Below are 17380 nucleotides of genomic sequence, written 5' to 3' on the forward strand. Positions count from 1 at the left end.
CCTCAGCTCTCTCTACCACAAGATTTAACTAGCAACGCTAAATAAGCCCTAAGAATAAGATAGTTTATTAGATGAGTGTTTCAATATGACCAACAAAAATACTTAATAGTGTTGCTGCACACTAATAACATAAACGATAACCTATAACATAATTTGTGTTTCAGCAAAGTGTGATGAAAGGTTAAAACTCCACCTGAAAGGCGGTGACATATTGATAAAACTGCATGCCCATACAGCCCCTATAGGGGCTTCATTTTTACCATCTGATGAATTTTTTAGGTGATCACAAAATGGTCAAATGGCAAAGCAACATAATATCCAACCAGTGAAAATGACAATTCAAGTAAAAACATCTGCTAACATGTTATGAGGTTTATCTTTCAAGACAATCTACCAAAACCATCATGAAACAAATCTGTTGCTCTAACTGCGCCATGATGAATATGATTTACAGGTCCAGCTTCCCAATCCTGTTTCTTGGTCTTGAAAAATGTGAGATGACTTTTGGTTAATGACTTGGCATTAACATCATTTTTCTAGTTATTTTATTTCGTTAATAATGTATGGACTGGAGTCTTGGATATGAATTCTCATTTTTATTCAGAACCATTGTAATGTGTGAATTTCATCATGGAATGTAGTGTTTGTCAACACAAGGAACTAAGGATTATGACAAATACTCACTAATGGAAGAAATTCATGAGAAAGTTGAGTTTAGATTACACCTGTTAATGGGGGTTATCTCTTTGACGGTTAGTCTCAAATTTAGAAAGGTTTGTACAAAAATATTAGGCCCGTAAAATGGGTGCGGATAAAAAAAATAGGTTCATTTAAAATATGAGTCGAGTTCGGGTTTAAACATTCAAAGTTCAAGCTCGGCCTAACCCTTTTCTGAGTTTATAATATTTATATTATAATATTTTTTATATATTATGTAATTTATTACACATTAAAAAAATAAATATATACTAAATATATAATACTGCAATAATGTAAACAATAAATTAATGTTAACATAGCTATATAAAATTTTCAATAAATAAAAACAAAATTATTAATATTAATAATATAAAAATATTTAAGGTATAATATGGACAGGTCTAAAATAGACTTAGGTTAGTATTTTACAAATATGGATGGATTTGAACAAAATTTTAAAATTATATTTCAAGTCGGGTCGAGCTTGAGTAAACATAAAATATATTAATATCGTGTATAAACTCGATCCAAACCCAACCCGACCTAATCCATGAACACCTCTAATTTAGACTTTAGACCCAATTCTAAATTTTTTTTCCACTACTGAGCCTAAGCTTTGAGTGTTTAGTATTAGGAAAATCGTATTGGTGCATCTCTTATTGGTCCATAACCTATTCATATGGACTGATGGTTTTGGATGTTTCTGAAACTATTATAACTTTTCAAGTTTAGATTTAAGACGATGAAAATATGGAAAATAATAATTTATGGGTTTGATCTTAAAACTATGGGTTCAAATTTTGAGATTTGAAATGAAATGGAATTTGATACGAAGAAAAGTAGAAAAGAAAAGGAATTTTTTTTCAATAGGAAATGTTTTATTTAGAAGAAATTAAGGTTTTATAATTTATACTATTTAATCAACACTTCATTGAGTTAATACCACAAATTAATCAATACTAATTTAGTTGAGTAATGACGAAACTATACTTATTTTATAAAATAAATTGTATCATTTTGAGATTGTTTTGTCATTTTATATTTTTATATAGAAAATATATACACAAAATAAGATTTGAACTTATAATTTTCGATATTTATATTTTATCATTCAACTAAATTTTATTTATTATTTATTACTTTTTAAAAGTATAGTTACCAAATTAGAATATTTGATTAAGTACAGGAGTTAAGTACACCATTATCCCTTTTAAATTTGGGTAAACTGCTTGGGCGATCACTCAACTTTTGGTCACCCAACTTTAAAAACTTTCATTTTTATCGCCAACGTTTTCAAAATTAAAAATTTTAATCACCCGCTATTAAATACTTAAAGAGTACCTTGGGTTCCTAGAATTTGCAAATGGGAAAAACCACCGGAGGGTGTTACTAAAGTGAATGTTGATGCTTCCGCGAATGCTAATGGAACGAGCTTGGCCATTATCGCTAGAGATTCTGGTGGCTTTGTTTTAAGCGGAAAAGCGGTCTTCATTAACAGGGTGGTTAACTCCGAGTGGGCAGAATTAGATGCCCTTATATTGAAGGTTTTCGGCTTGCTCAATCGCTCAATTCCAACAAGGTTATTTTTGAAACGGACTGTGCTTGTATCGTCAATCGCTTTTGCAAACAAAAGGAGAATATCACGATTCTTGGCCACTTAATGCTTGATTCTTTTTCTAAAGCCGACGTCAATTGGGTGGATCGCGGTTGTAATAAGTTGGCCGATTCTCTCTGTACTTGGTTTCTTTCTAATTGTTGTAATTTGTCCTTTGAGATAGGTTATTCTAGTGATATCCATAACATTGTAATTTCTAATGCAATTTAATCTGAGGTTGTGGCCTTCGGGATCTTTCTTTGTAAAAAAAAAAAAAACAGAAATATTGACCTGACTTTTTTAATTATCATTTGACTTTCCACATAATTTTTAAATTTCCAAATCATCAGTACCTATTTAGAAACTTAAAAATATTGCACGCCATTATAGAAGGGGATCATTACACATTATCAATCCCCACAACATACAACTTTTTCAAGTTTTTTTATAGCAACACAATGCAAATTGAAAACAATTACGGAAATGAGAATGGACGACAGACATACGAAGAACGATGTCCACTTTAAGAAGCAATGTTATAATGGGTGATTCGGATTTCGTCGTCTGGTCTCAATTGCTGGTACTCACTGTATTGAAGGCCTCTGTATCTGGGTGGCTCGTCAATGTGTTCAGTAAACTGTGGCGCGTATATGGGAGTGTTGTAAGTAAGCAGGAAGTGGCGCATTTGACGGTGGACTGCTTTTCAGTTTCTCTTCAGATGAATACTCAAAGAAAACCTGGGGAAGGTCCACATAATTTTTCAATTTCACATCATAATTATTTTTTACTTAATAGGTTTTAAGTTTTAATGGTGAGGAAATTAAAAGTTACGTGAAAATATTAAGTGTTTAATGATCTGCCACTAAAATTTTCAATTTCGAAAATATTAATGATGAAATTAAAAGTTTTAATAGTTGGATAACCATTTAGGTGATTTATCATTTAATTTTTTTATAATTTTTAAATTATTTAATACAATGAGATATAAGATAAATTAGTGACATCTTAGTGTAATTGTACATATAAGCTACCATGTCAGTGGGTGGGTAGAAGTATCATGGTGATCTCTATACCAAGAGTTAGGATGGGTTTGGATGGACGATTGGATGCGGTGCGGTGCGTTTAGCTTACTTTTTGTCTCACACTACAGTATCGCTACAGTTTCTAATCTCACCGCCACTGCTGTTTTTACACTAACCTCAAGTAAACACACTGCCCATTCCAACCCACCCTTAGATTACATTTATCCATCTCTACTTAAAAAATGGGTAAATTAACCCATGTATGTTAGATCAAAAAGTAAATTGATCATTTCTATTAAAACTTTCATCCATTTGTACTATTAAAAATTGACATGACTATCGAAATAATTAGAAATAATTAGACAATAACATGTGATATATCATGTATATTTCATGTTGACATACAAAGACCAATATTTAACAATAAAATGAACGAAATTTTAACATAAGAACTGAGACTAATTTGTGCATTTTTAATAAATGGTAAAAGATAATTTGACTCCAATATATAGAGGCTTCCATGATACTTTTACCCATATTAGTGCCATTAAAAATTTAATGATCTAGTCAGCATCTTTATTTAAAGAGATAAATATCAAATTTATACATGAATCTTGGTCCAATGTGCAATTTAATACATGAACTTTAATTTGGTGCACATAAAACTTTAATTTGATGCAATTATACATAAAACTTGAATTGTGGTCCATATGTATACATGAAACTTTAATTTTGATTTAATTGTGCATATTTAAAGAAATGAATACATACATTTATTTTCATATTAGATTAATATAGTGTATGCAATATATCAACATAAAATGATGTTAATTTGATAATATTATCAATAATTTGTGAAAATTAAATCAAACCAAAATTTCATGTACAACATTGCACATCAAATCAAAGTTCATATATAATTTTGATATTTATCACTTATTTAAAACATTTCAATTCGACTGAAAACAACAAATTGAGGAACAAATGTAACTAAAAATATTAGAGTTAAATTAACAAAAAAATTTGTTAATGTTAAGGAATGAATTTAACATTAACCCTTTAAAATTTGTTACTTTTTAATTGAAAATGATTTTAAATTTATTTGTATATTTCTATAACGCTTAATATATCATTTGATATTTAAGTTTGACTTTTTTCTAATATCGTTATTTGTGGTTTTTTATCTATATTTGACAAAAGTTATACATTTTAATATAGAAGGTCCATGTTAATTTTTAGTGTTTATTTTGAAGGTTTTAGAATTAATGAAAATTCATAATTAACTAATAATATAAACAATAAACTTTCATCAAATCAACCTTAAAATCTAAAAAGAATAGCCGTCGTAATTAACAAATTAAGAATAAAATTAAACAAATTCATAATTAATAATAAATTTATTTTGTTAATAAAATCATGAAAATTTGAACCTAATAATATTAATAATTAACTTTTATCAAATGAACATTATCACCTCAATTGAACATTAAATGGTAGGAGAAAGTAAACCCAAGGTTATTAAACTATTAGTAAATTTATGTTTTGGTCACTTACTTCAAAAAATTACAAAATAGTCTTGAACTATTCAAAAGTTTTTATTTATGTCACTAGGCTATTAAGTTTTTTTCTTAGATAAAAGTTAGGCTAGCAAGCTTTAAGCGATGATACGATGGATCAGAACCCATCGACAAATAGAAGAACATATCTTAGATCCAAGTCGATCTAACAATCAGTGTCGAAGATTAAAGAAGAAAATTGTTTGGATTTTGATTCGTCAAATTCATGAAAAATTTTGAATTGTAGAAGAGAAGAGAAATGAGAGCTTTTGATTGATACAGACAGTGTGAACAAAGAAGGCCGTGCAACAATGATTTTAATAGCTCAGTGACTCAAATGAAATCTTTTGAATAATTCAATGACTATTTTGTTACTTTTTGAAGTTATGTGGTAAAAACGTAAATTTACTAATAGATAAGCGACCTTGGGTGTAGTTTACCTAAAAGGTTAAAATAATTATAAGTATCAAAATGTATAATTTTTATCAAATACAAGTATTATATTGAAAAAATACAGATATCAAATTGAACAAACATTAAATTAGGATACCAAATGATATATTAACCACTTTTATAAATTAATTTAAATATTTTTTTAGTGCGTACGGTACGTGACAACTGGGAAGCTTTAAAGAGACGATTCGAGCTTTACGCAGACAAAAAATACACGTAGGCACAAAAACGAAAAAGAAAAAAAAAACTCTTCACCTGGGACTTAGAGATTTAGATCTTAACGGCTGGTGTTCGATTCTTCGTCTTATGGCATAATCAACACCGTCTGATCTCTTCCCACATGCACCTCCATCCTCCGATCTCATATTCCTAATCAGCTTCTCAGATCCAATTCTCCGAAATCAACGGTTCTAAACTCATTTCCCTTTAATTTTGCACAATTCCGGTAATTTTAATTTTGTTTCTTTCGTTTTGAGCATTTTACGCTCTAGATTTTTATTCGAATTTGAATGTCAATGATTTAGATCTCCGGTAGGAATGTGGAATTTGGTGAACTCTGTTTGTTTGCTGAGAAAAATGGAAGGAATTTGAATTTTGTTTGTTTCCAAGGAAATGGGAGTGTGTTGACTTGTTTAAGTCAAACAACTTTTATCAGGTTGATTTGAGTGGAGAGATGTGAATTAATGTATTTGTTGATTTTCCTGCCTTTTCTCTGCTACCAAACAACAGGATAGAATACTGAAATATCCAATAATAGCTGAATTTTAAAACGAGTATTTAATTTAGCTTGAATCTAGAATTGGCTATTGTTTTGCGTTTTATAGAGTTCATTTACAACAATTTTGTACATGTTTTTTGCCTTCGAAAACTATAGGTTGGTCGATTTCAAATAGTTTGACAAAATTCTGTGACTTAATGGATAGAATTCAGTTGAAGAATTACGAAGAATTATATTGATCAAATTGTTTTTGAAAAAGCATAACTATCATACTTCAATGTTTTCTGTATTAGATTGATGCTTGTTAATAGATAATCGTCGCTGGAGTTCTGAACTACATGATCAAGTTTGACAAATGTAGTTATCCCAACTAAAATGTTTTCATCCTATGTTAACAAGTAGATACTGTTAGCTATATGTGTAGTTGTCTATAAAATTTGTATCTTTATATAGTGGATTTCTTTGCGTGTTCTTTAAGTTCATCTTTATTGGTCCTGTTTTGAGTGACTTGCTTCATCTGTCCTTTCAGTGAGCCATTCGTTTCTTTTTCAATTAAAAATGATACAAGTAGCATTCTCTATAAGTTTCTCCATATCCAAACTTTTTACAGGATTAAATGATGGTGCGTCTGATATTTAAAGTCTCTGCTGTATCTCTCAAGTCTTAAGACTGAGGTTTTGTTTAGATCTTGAATTCCAAAGGGAAAGGGAAGTGGGTTTTAAAATTTCTCTAGAATTTTGATTCCTTTGCATTTTTCTGCTGTCACACCAAACATTTGTAGAAAGGATTATAGTTTATAGATTTCTATCTTGCTCCTAAACTTCCACTCCACTGGCTTTTTCTAAAAACTTATTTGTGACTTGTGTACGTCTTGGTTGTATATGTTTTGCAACTGAATATCTTGATTGACAGATGAACAGCTGTGTTATGGGAGCAGAAGAGATTAAAAAGGACATGGATATCACCAGCTGGCCTTCAGATTTGGCATATGAGCAGTGGGTAGCACTCCCGGTTTCTGGCGCACGACCATCAGCTCGATACAAGGTATTTTCTTTAAATTGTGTAGCTTGCACAAGATCATATTGGTTGTGTCATTTTATGCATTCTCTCTTGTTTGGACTTTTTGATCATGTTTGTTAATCATTAATAAGGCTGCTATAATATTAAATTTTCTTTGAAGCACTTATCCATTTCTGCTTTTTCTATATTCTGTGGTAGACTGCTTACCATGTTTTTTTGTCTTATCACTGTAGCATGCTGCCGCTGTAGCTGATGAGAAACTATATATCACTGGAGGCAGTCGTAATGGTCGATACCTGTCTGATATTCAGGTTTTCTTGCATGACCTTAGTTCATACATTTTTTTTTTGGTACAATTAGTTCATATATTTAGCTACTTTCTTATTTGTAATGTTCTCTTTGGCTTCTTTTTCAGGCATTTGATCTTAGAAGCTTGACATGGTCTAGTCTGAAACTGGAGATTGATCCTAGTGCTGATAAATCAGAAGACAGTGGCTTACAGGAAGTTCTTCCAGGCATTTCTGATCACAGTATGGTAGGACATAAGATGCACCATACCTACAGATATAATTCTTTTTTGCCTAACTAAACTCCTCTCACTTATGCAGTGATTCTATACAACTTTGAACAAGCTCCTGAAATAAATATTTAGTTATTTTGTTTCAGATTAAATGGGAAAATAAACTTCTTCTTCTTGGTGGGCATTCTAAGAAATCTTCCGATGCTATGATAGGTTTGTATTTCTGAGGGTTATTTGGTACAATTACAGCAGTAAAAGTTTATGAATCCAATATTCTGTTTAGTGGTTTATGACAAATGAACTTTTGTACATATGGAAACTAATGATGGTTAATGCACTCCTTGTAGTGCATTTTATCAATCTGGAGACGCATGTCTGTGGTGTCATGGAGACCTCAGGAAAAATTCCGGTAACTCACTTTTTACAGCTTTTATTTAATATATTTTACAATTTCCCTTTTCTCTATGCTTTCTCATTTATCTTATTCTTTCCTCTGATCTATAGTTTTCAGTTATGCGTTCCTTTAGATGTATAGAGTTCATTTCTCTTATTGGTTTGTTGTGTTATATGTTCCAGGTAGCACGTGGGGGTCATTCTGTCACACTGGTGGGTTCTAAACTGATAGTGTTTGGTGGAGAAGACAGGAGCAGGAAATTGCTGAATGATGTACATGTTCTCGATTTACAGACAATGACTTGGAGTGTAGTCGAGGCAACGTAAGCATCTTTTCTGCTTTTTAATGCTGGTTATTATTCACAAGTTTAGAAGTAGCCTGCATCACTTCCTTGTATTTTGATAGGCAGACACCCCCAGCTCCAAGATTTGATCACTCAGCTGCAGTGCACTCAGAGCGTTACCTTTTGATTTTTGGTGGTTGTTCACATTCAATATTCTTCAATGATCTTCATGTGTTGGACTTGCACACTGTAAGTTTTGGAATCATTTTTGTCTGTGTTTTTTTTTTTTTTTTGGTATGAGTTGAATGCCATTATTTGTCATATTTTATTTCTTTAGTAACTGCTCACATTTTCCATGATAACCAGTGTGTGCCAAAGGCTTATCAAACAAGTTTATAACTAGCATGGCCTCCTGAAATCATAAAGTGTTGCTTTGACATAGCTGAAAATAGTAAATATGAGTGCTTATTTTCATGTGTGCTCATTTGTGCTTGTTGAAGTGTACAAAGAACTCTTCCAAGTTCTCCATAAAGCAGGGTCTAGCCTAAACTTGCCAGATTGTCTATGTTAATTGTACAACCGATGCTAAAACTTTTTTAATTATTACCACTATTTTGACCTTTTGTTGCCCCAACTCTTCATTTTTCTTGAAATATCCACGTCCAACTCCCTTGTTTGATGCATATCCTGACATATGGGGATATGATTTTTCGAGGACTCTCCAAATGTTAGAAATCTTGGATAAATTTAAACATACACATTTTAGACACGTACATTTGTCCGATGCTCACATTTGAGTAACAAAGTATCGTTTTTTTTCATAAAAAGAAATTGGAGATTTTCTTACCATTTCATTTCATTCCATTCAAAATAATCAATTCCCTATAAAGCATAGTGTCTTCCTTGGCAATTAGTATGAATTCTGATTTGATCATTCTTTCCTTCCTAGAAAATCTGAACTGCAGAAGTTGGAGCAGACTTCATAATGATAATAAGCTAGAGATACAGTTATTCTAATATCATAGTACTTTTATGCTTAACTAGTCTGAATGGTATAATTGATTGGAGTTGGACTTGGACTGCATGCAGATGGAGTGGTCCCAACCACAAGTTCAGGGTGATTTGGTGAGTCCTAGGGCCGGTCATGCTGGTATTTCCATTGATGAAATGTGGTATATTGTCGGTGGCGGAGATAACAACAATGGTTCGTATGATCTTTCATGCAGTGTTATTTATGTTGGGATTTCATGTGCTAATTCGTTTTTTTCTTTTCAGGTTGCCCAGAGACTCTTGCCTTAAATATGTCCAAGTTAGTTTGGTCCACTCTGACCACTTTGAAGGAGAGGCATCCACTTGCTAGTGAGGTTACTACTCTGCCTTAATTTACATGTTTATGTGTGATTTCTAAACTTCTACTTCGAATTTTTTTTTTGGTATTTGGCTGCGGATTTAATTTTTTCCTTACTAACTTTTGGTGATAGTCCATACCACAGTCTGAAAGCTGAGGAAAGTTGAATCTCCATATCTAACATGGGTTGTTTTATGATAATCATCAACTGGCTTGTTTTGAAGAAGCTCTATCAGACTGAAATATCATCTAATATATTGTTTTCATTATCATTGGCAAAGAAGCATATCATTGCAATTACCAGTTTTTTACATCTTATGCTTCCAATTTCTAATCTAAATGATGACTTTGTTTATGACTGAATTTCCGTAGGAAACATTAATTTATTGTTTTCATGAACATTGTCAAAGAAGCATATGCAATTTATCCAAGATTTTGTCACATGCTTCGATTTCTAATCTAAATGATTTGACTTTGTTCATGACTGAATTTTGGTAGTAAACATTTTAGATTTTTTCTGTAAGTGATCTGATCTAATTGTCAATCAAAATGCAGGGCCTAAGTATTTGCTCAGCTATAATTGATGGAGGGAAGTATTTGGTTGCATTTGGTGGATACAATGGGAAATATAATAATGAGGTACATTTGACACAGTAGTTTACACGAAATCATTTTATTGTATGTGCAAATGCTGAATCTGTCATTATGCATCACTTTACCTTTTCCCTGATATTTTAATGGTCATCTGTTAATAGGTTTTTGTTATGAAACTCAAACCAAGAGACTTATCTCAGCCGAAGATTTTCCAGTCCCCAGCAGCAGCTGCAGCAGCGGCTTCTGTTACTGCTGCATATGCCTTGGCAAAGTCTGAAAAATTGGATTTTCCGCAAATAATAGATCTGAACTTTAATGGAGTTGAAAACAATGTTCCTAAAAAGGATATCAACCTTGAAATTAATGCAATTAAAGAAGAGAAGGTGGTGTTGGAGTCGTCAATTGATGAAGCCAGGGCCGAAAACTCTAGGCTGAGAGAGAAGATTGATGAATTAAAAAGCAATCATACTGAATTGTCAAAGGTATGCTCTCGAAATGACTCAAAAAGGTCTTTTCTATATTGCTCTGGCTCTTCATATTTCTTGAAATACCAATGTCCGGCACTTGTGTTCAGTGTATATATGGACATAGGTAGGGGGTATGACTAAATACATTTAAAAAAAGAAAAAGAAAAAACTTGGAAAAAAATTAAACATACATGCGTCAAATGCATACCTCTGTTTGACACTTACACCTGAGCCAGAGTAACATATATTATTAAGGATCAGTTTAAAGTTAATTTCATTCTGTTTAACAGGAACTCCAATCTGTCCAAAGTCAACTGATATCGGAGAGATCAAGATGCTTTAAACTTGAGGTTTTCCGATTTTCATATTTACACATCATTTGATTTCATTGTAGCTTTTCTATTATTCTTTTTCAGCCTCGCAGACTCAAGATCTAACTCATGGTTATGTATTCAGGCTCAAATTGCAGAACTACAGAAGATGTTGGAATCATTAGAGTCCATAGAAAATGAAGTGCAAATACTTAGGAGACAAAAGTCCGCACTGGAGCAGGAGATGGAGGTTTCATCTACCCAGCAACAAGGTTCAGGTGGTGTTTGGCGGTGGATTGCCGGGGGCACATAGAAGTTGCATATTTTTCATACCATCATTGCTACGGTATCTCCGAAGCAATGGCTAGGTAAGTTCCAATCCCACTGATATCAGAGAGTGCAATCTACTCGAATATCACTTGGATTGTACATGCGGTTTACATTTGTTTCGTTACTTTTCTTAATAAGTGTTTGTGAGCTTTCGTGTTTGACCATTAAAATTTTCTCGAAGCTATAGAATCTGAAGTTGTTAAAATTGTACTTTCCGTTGTCGGTTGTGTCAGCTCTTCTTTTAATTTTCAAGTCTTTTTATTCCATATCCTGTGAACCAGTATACTCACGCATGTTTTCATATTTGATTGATCATATTATACCAAATCTTGACATTTTCCCCTGCATATGTAACGAATCTTTTGCCCCTTTGTGATCATAAATGTACAAAATCAATGTCTTTTCCGGAAACAGATTTCAATAGCGTCAATATAACTTGAAGACAATAACTCCCTTGGCATTCTTTTGGCTTGATCTGACATGGATGATTGCCAGTAAACTGGCTTATTTTGACTTGTATTGTCATCTCCGTATTCTTTTGTGTTTGTTTATTCTGTCACAATAATAATATATATATAAAAAAGATATCGGGATCCTGTATTTTTCACTGTATCTCGTGCTTTCTTTTCATGAAAATCGTGTCGTATAATATTTTCAGATTATATATTGGACTTTATATAGTTCACTGATCTAGTGATAAATTGGTGTGAGTTTCAAATCAATTAACATGAGATCCATGTTTATAAACCTTTTTTCATTGTAATGTATTTGTTTCACGTTGTCAATAAATAACCAAAATTTGAAATATAATTGTGAAAATTTTAGGAAACCGATTTCAATAATTTTCCAAATTATAACCAACTGGAAAGAACGAGTCTATTGTACCCTATTTCATTGAAAATTATTGTTTAGTTTCTCTCTATGGCTATCATTATAAATTGTATTCCAATCTTCTTATACTTTTTTAACCCATGGTTCTAATGTGTTCTACTATTTTATGAAAATTTGAAAATACCAAACGAAAATTTAAATTTAAATGATTTATTATCCACTTATTATCGCAGGAATATTTTTGAAAAAATATTTAGTACATTGTCTATATGCAAAATTGAGATGATGACAAATATCTTATAAAATATAATCAAATATTTAAAAATAAATATAGTTAAATTAAACACATGACAAATTTTTGAAGTTTATTTATAGGATTAAAATGTACATCGTACCAAATACTACCCTATATTTTGCAGCTAATTTTGAATAACAATATTAATTAAATATTCAAATTTGTTTAATATTCTCTTGAATGATATTCTCTTTCTTTTTTACCTCATAATTTTGAAAATTCTAAAAAAATTAATTAGACACCCAATATTTTTCTAAAATTTTTTAAAAAATTTTAATTAAACCACTTACTCGGATCTACCGCTGTTTGTTGACATATGAATTTATTAATTTAATTCTAAAAAATATATAAGATTAAGGAGGATTGATATATGAATAAATATCATATCTAAATATGTGATTGGCATAAATAGTCAATAGAGCGAATGTAGATTACAAATCAAATTTAAAGCAAACTCAAATAGGAATGTATTAACAATTCACAACAGAATTTATTATAAATAATCTAAAATGTAATTTAAAAAAAAAAAGAAAATCTAAATCTGAGTTTAAAAACCATTCAAACAGCTAATAAACTTTAAAAAAAATCAAATAACATCCAAAATTTCAAACTTTAGCAAAGCCATTATGTAACTCAAATCAAGGACAGTACAACCTTTTATTTTGGGCCACAATCGGAGGACAAATTCAATATTGGACAACTCATTTATGAGTTGTCATAAAAGGACAACTTAAAAATATTATAGGTAAAAAAGTCATGTCTGGGTGGCGGCTTTCTTGGATATACCATTCAGCTTTCCTAAAATGTAAGTTGTTGGCAACATATATAAATGTTAATTAATGGTAGTCACCTTTAAACAACTCCATACTAACCTCTACATGGATTATTATGTTAACATTCCCTTTTTAGGCAATCATGTCCAATCTCTCATTTCTTTTCCACACATTCAAACAAACAAAAACAGAAGAAAAAAAATGAAAAATAGAAAAACAAATAAATTTGAAGTGTGATTGATTAGAGGGAAAAGTGAAAGGAAAAAAAATATATTTTCCATCTTAACGGATAAAATTCAATCCTTCCAATTTCAAATTAGAATGATGAAAAAGAGAAAAATAAGGGAAATGTGTTCTGATTCAAAATTATACATTCTATTTTCATTTTTTTCTATTTTTCAATTAATGGAAATATAATATAATTTTCTTTCCATTTTTCACACCAAAGAAAGAAAAATCATGTTTTCCATCCCTTCAATTTTCCAACCTTCCAATTTTCTTTTCACTCTACCAAACAAAGCCTTAAACACCCTCCAAATACATGAAAAACTTCAACAAAATTGAACCTATATCGAATAACATACCCACATGCCCATACTCGACACTCGCACCAAATCCAAGTAACAATACTAATGAGCATCTTAGACATATACACTGAAAAAAAAAGTAACTAGAGAATGAAGCAACCAAGCAATTGTTGTATAATAGCTTACAAACCCAGAACTTTATTGTCCATTATGATGTACCTTGCAACTTTATAGGGTGAACCATTCTTGAAGGACTGTAATGAGAAGATAAATCTATATAGCTTATGATTTCTGTTTCGGCAATCATCATAAAAATAAAAAAGAAAAAGGAACAAAATAAATGAGGAAACATTGCCTGGTCTACCATCCTAGTCAACCTGTAGTGGTAACTAATATATTACCCAACATTTGTAATCAGTTCATGTGTGGAGTGAATCATAGCCCATACCTCGTGCAAAAGCAGGTCCCAATCTTTACACTCGCAGAAATAATTAGGACCGAAAATAACATCAAGAAGAACCACCCTCTTGCCGAAACAGGCCCCGTCTTGCCGGATAGTAGGCTAGCCATCGGCAGAAAACTGGAAGAGTCTATATCACCTTGTGGCAAGCTAAAAGAGAGAACAATGTTGAGATTCCCATTTTTGCCATATGACCAGTCCAACCGGTTGCCAGAAGAAGTTGTGTCTGTTATTCTTATCATGCCAGCCATAACATGAACAGAACTGGAAGCATGTGACGCCGAATTTAGCTTGATCGCAGCATCTTTTGGAGGGAACTCTGAGGCAAATGCAGGAGGAGCAGGGAGGCTACCCAACATGTGACTAGCCCGTTTCATAAATGGATACTTGGTACCTATATCATAAAGAATGCACCAAAAGTGAGCTCAAACAAATACAGATACGTCAAAATATAACTTCAATAAAATGGCATTAAGAACTAGGCAATTCCAATTTCCAAATATCTTACCAAGATCAAATTCTGTGGCCTCCAGCTCTTGCTTTGAAGAGGATGCATCACTATTGCCATGTTCTTCAACATGTTCACTAGCATTAAGGTCTTGTTCAGTTCCTTCATTTGTATGCTGTTATCAAGAAATGAACTAATTAGAAAAAAGCAAAAATTCTCTGTATGTATTAAGAAACGAATGAAGACAGGAAAGAACTATGCACCGTTTCAGTAAGAGGTTCTTGGTCAGAAACAGGAATCTCACTTCCCACAATTTCATCACAATCAAAGGCCAAAGACTGATCATCAGCATCATAGAATAAAAGATACTCATTGATGTCAAAAAGTTCAGATTCTGGGTAAATGGGGTTTGAAAAATCATTAGCTTCCAAGAAAAGTTCATCATTGGTTGGAAGATAACTAGTATGATCCAGGTATGGGTTTCCAAGCACATAGTTCGCGGAAGTGATGTTTTCAATTGGTTCGAGCACATATTCATCCTTAACTGGTTTTCCATTTGTAGCTATCAGATTTTGCTCAGGTGAATCAGCGACTACAAGCTCATGATGTGGCTTTGAATCACCTTCAGTGGCATGCATGCGAATAGGCTTCTGATAATCTTCTTTGAACTCAATTGAATGTTCACCACAGTTGCTTGATTCGCCATAATAGAAACTGGAAGGGAGGAATGCATTCTCATGCATACTGTTTTGCAGGTTTTGATCGTCTTCACTGAACTCCCTTGAATGTTCCACATGGTTGCTTGATTCCCCACAATAGCCATTCAACGGAAGGATATTGCTTTCAGATGGATTGCCAATGTCAAGATTCTATCAAGAAGCAACAATTTTCAGAACTCTAATCATTCATCTAGCAATAAAACCAACTCATCCGTAGCAAGAGTCTCCGATCAAGGACAAATGAAATTTATAACTGTATGAAAGATGTCTGAAAGATTTCATAAGCATGCCAAGCCTTACGAGTGAATCTGGTTGGAGGGATTTACCCACAGCAGTGATATGACTCCAAGAGCAAACATCATTAAATGTCAAATTGGTCACAAAGAAAGCCTAGAAAAAGTTAAGCTTCAAGACACCCAACCCAATCAAAACAGAAAAATACAACTCACACCAGCACAAACTAAGCAGTACTTTTCTTAAAAATCAGACTTTCTCATTCACCAAAAGATGAACAATATTTGAGAATATAAAAGAAAGGCATTAATCAAGTCATTATTATTTTCGATTAAATAGCAAGTCATCACGCCAAAAAGTCACTCAAACTTCAATACATAACATAAAACACAGAAAAAGTCGAGCTTCCAAGCACAAAACAAGCCAAAAACATTACACACCTGATCAATATCATTCACTTCAACAAAAGCATCTTCGTTGGCAGCCTCTTCATGGGCAGATGCATCTTGTTGACCAGGCACAAAAACTGCCTCATCATCCTCCCATTCTTCTTCAATAAAAGGTGCCCCATACTGCTCCCCATTCTTTGGCCCAGACCCGCTCTTCTGAAACACCCTACACAATACAAAAGCATCCTTCCAGCCCCAATAACCCAACATTAATCCCCGAACAAACATCATAGCTCAAAACACAAAAATACTACAACATATATTATAATCTTTACCTGTTGAATTCCACCTTTCTCCAATGTCTCATCAGTAAGACGGTACTCGTGCATTACCCAGTTAGTCCTTTCGCCACGTGGGGCACGACCTTTATGGTAAACAAGAGTTTTCTTCATGCCAACCACTCTTTCCCTAAAGCGAATTGCACGGTCCTTTCCAGTTGTCTTCCAGTAGCCTCTCTCAGTTGCCCTATTGGTCCTCGACCCATTTCCATATTTCTTGTCCAGTGCACTGAAAAAGTACCACTCCAAGTCCCTGCTCTTCAGCTTTGACTTATCTATTAAGAAGAAAATCTTGATTTACAACTTTTTTTAAATAAAAAAACTCACCCTAAATTCTAGTTATACATAAAAGATAAATTTAAACTAGATATAGTCGGAAAGTTTTTTTTTAAAAACCCAATTTCAAGAATTGAAGAAAAAACCCTAAAAAGGCTTTAAAGCGTGTCTTCAAAAGCTTTAAAGCAAATATGTAAATTTTAACCTAAATTAGTAAGTTAAATTTATAATTAACCAAGTACCGATATCCCAATTTATAGAACTTAAAATTAAAAGAGCTAAAACAAGCATCTTCAACAATCAAACCTAAAGACCAAAATTAAAAGAAAACCCAGTTTCACAACTTAAAATTTAGGTCAAGGCTTTAAAAAAAACCCAAAATTCAAGAATGAAACAAAAAATTTGACCAAGCCAAACAAAAGAAAATCAAACCGAAAGGGGAAAAAAAGAAAATACCAGGGAGATCCCAAGGCTCGGATCTATAAATATCGATAACAGAAATGGCATCAAAGGAAGGCCTGTTCAAGATTTTCCGTTTTAGATAGTAACGAACGAGTTCTTCGTCGGTGGGGTGGAACCGGAAGCCGGGAGCTAACGAGGTTGCTGAGTCACGACCCATCAAGTCACCAACAGTGAATGGAACAAACAAAAATCCAGGATTTTTGAAGAATTGGGTTTTTTTTCTTTTTTTTTTTTTTTTGACCCGGGGGCTTTTGGTGTTAGAAGGAAGCTGTTTTTTTCTCTTTTGTCTTTTTAATTGAAGTGAGACGAAGGCTTTACT

At 32.5% G+C, this 17380-nt stretch overlaps 2 protein-coding genes across 4 annotated transcripts; one reads left to right on the forward strand and one right to left on the reverse strand.

Annotated features, from left to right (window-relative positions):
* The first annotated feature begins 5523 nt into the window (after window positions 1–5523).
* Window positions 5524–11575, forward strand: LOC105770836 (acyl-CoA-binding domain-containing protein 4). 3 transcript variants are annotated; one of them, XM_012592190.2, is made up of 14 exons: window positions 5524–5769; window positions 6955–7086; window positions 7296–7373; window positions 7478–7597; window positions 7729–7795; window positions 7930–7991; window positions 8159–8298; window positions 8382–8508; window positions 9349–9463; window positions 9535–9623; window positions 10163–10246; window positions 10363–10683; window positions 10959–11018; window positions 11125–11575. In XM_012592190.2, exons 2-14 carry the CDS (start codon window positions 6955–6957, stop codon window positions 11290–11292), a joined length of 1563 nt encoding a protein of 520 aa, XP_012447644.1. In that variant the 5' UTR covers window positions 5524–5769; the 3' UTR covers window positions 11293–11575. The 3 variants fall into 3 exon arrangements, with proteins under 3 accessions (XP_012447644.1, XP_012447645.1, XP_012447646.1); XM_012592191.2 differs by having other exon boundaries at window positions 5524–5731; XM_012592192.2 differs by lacking the exon at window positions 5524–5769 and adding an exon at window positions 5801–5979.
* A 2311-nt stretch (window positions 11576–13886) lies between these two features.
* LOC105770837 (NAC domain-containing protein 53) lies at window positions 13887–17380 on the reverse strand. Its single transcript, XM_012592193.2, has 6 exons — window positions 17056–17380; window positions 16321–16598; window positions 16037–16231; window positions 14907–15512; window positions 14704–14818; window positions 13887–14589 (listed from the first exon to the last, which is right to left on the reverse strand). Exons 1-6 carry the CDS (start codon window positions 17216–17218, stop codon window positions 14171–14173), a joined length of 1776 nt encoding a protein of 591 aa, XP_012447647.1. The 5' UTR covers window positions 17219–17380; the 3' UTR covers window positions 13887–14170.

The sequence above is a fragment of the Gossypium raimondii genome, chromosome 5, assembly GCF_025698545.1.
Source record: "Gossypium raimondii isolate GPD5lz chromosome 5, ASM2569854v1, whole genome shotgun sequence".
In the NCBI taxonomy this organism is placed as follows: Eukaryota; Viridiplantae; Streptophyta; class Magnoliopsida; order Malvales; family Malvaceae; genus Gossypium; species Gossypium raimondii.

What these genes read in the sequence shown, in the direction of transcription:
- LOC105770836 (XM_012592190.2), top strand. Translation starts at nt 6,955, where the DNA reads ATGAACAGCTGTGTTATGGGAGCAGAAGAGATTAAAAAGGACATGGAT. An exon ending in GACCATCAGCTCGATACAAG is followed by an intron (nt 7,087 to 7,295) that starts GTATTTTCTTTA and finishes TTATCACTGTAG; the next exon opens with CATGCTGCCGCTGTAGCTGA. An exon ending in ATGGGAAATATAATAATGAG is followed by an intron (nt 10,247 to 10,362) that starts GTACATTTGACA and finishes ATCTGTTAATAG; the next exon opens with GTTTTTGTTATGAAACTCAA.
- LOC105770837 (XM_012592193.2), bottom strand. Translation starts at nt 17,218, where the DNA reads ATGGGTCGTGACTCAGCAACCTCGTTAGCTCCCGGCTTCCGGTTCCAC. An exon ending in AGAAAGGTGGAATTCAACAG is followed by an intron (nt 16,232 to 16,320) that starts GTAAAGATTATA and finishes TGGGGCTGGAAG; the next exon opens with GATGCTTTTGTATTGTGTAG. An exon ending in AAGAACCTCTTACTGAAACG is followed by an intron (nt 14,819 to 14,906) that starts GTGCATAGTTCT and finishes TCTTGATAACAG; the next exon opens with CATACAAATGAAGGAACTGA.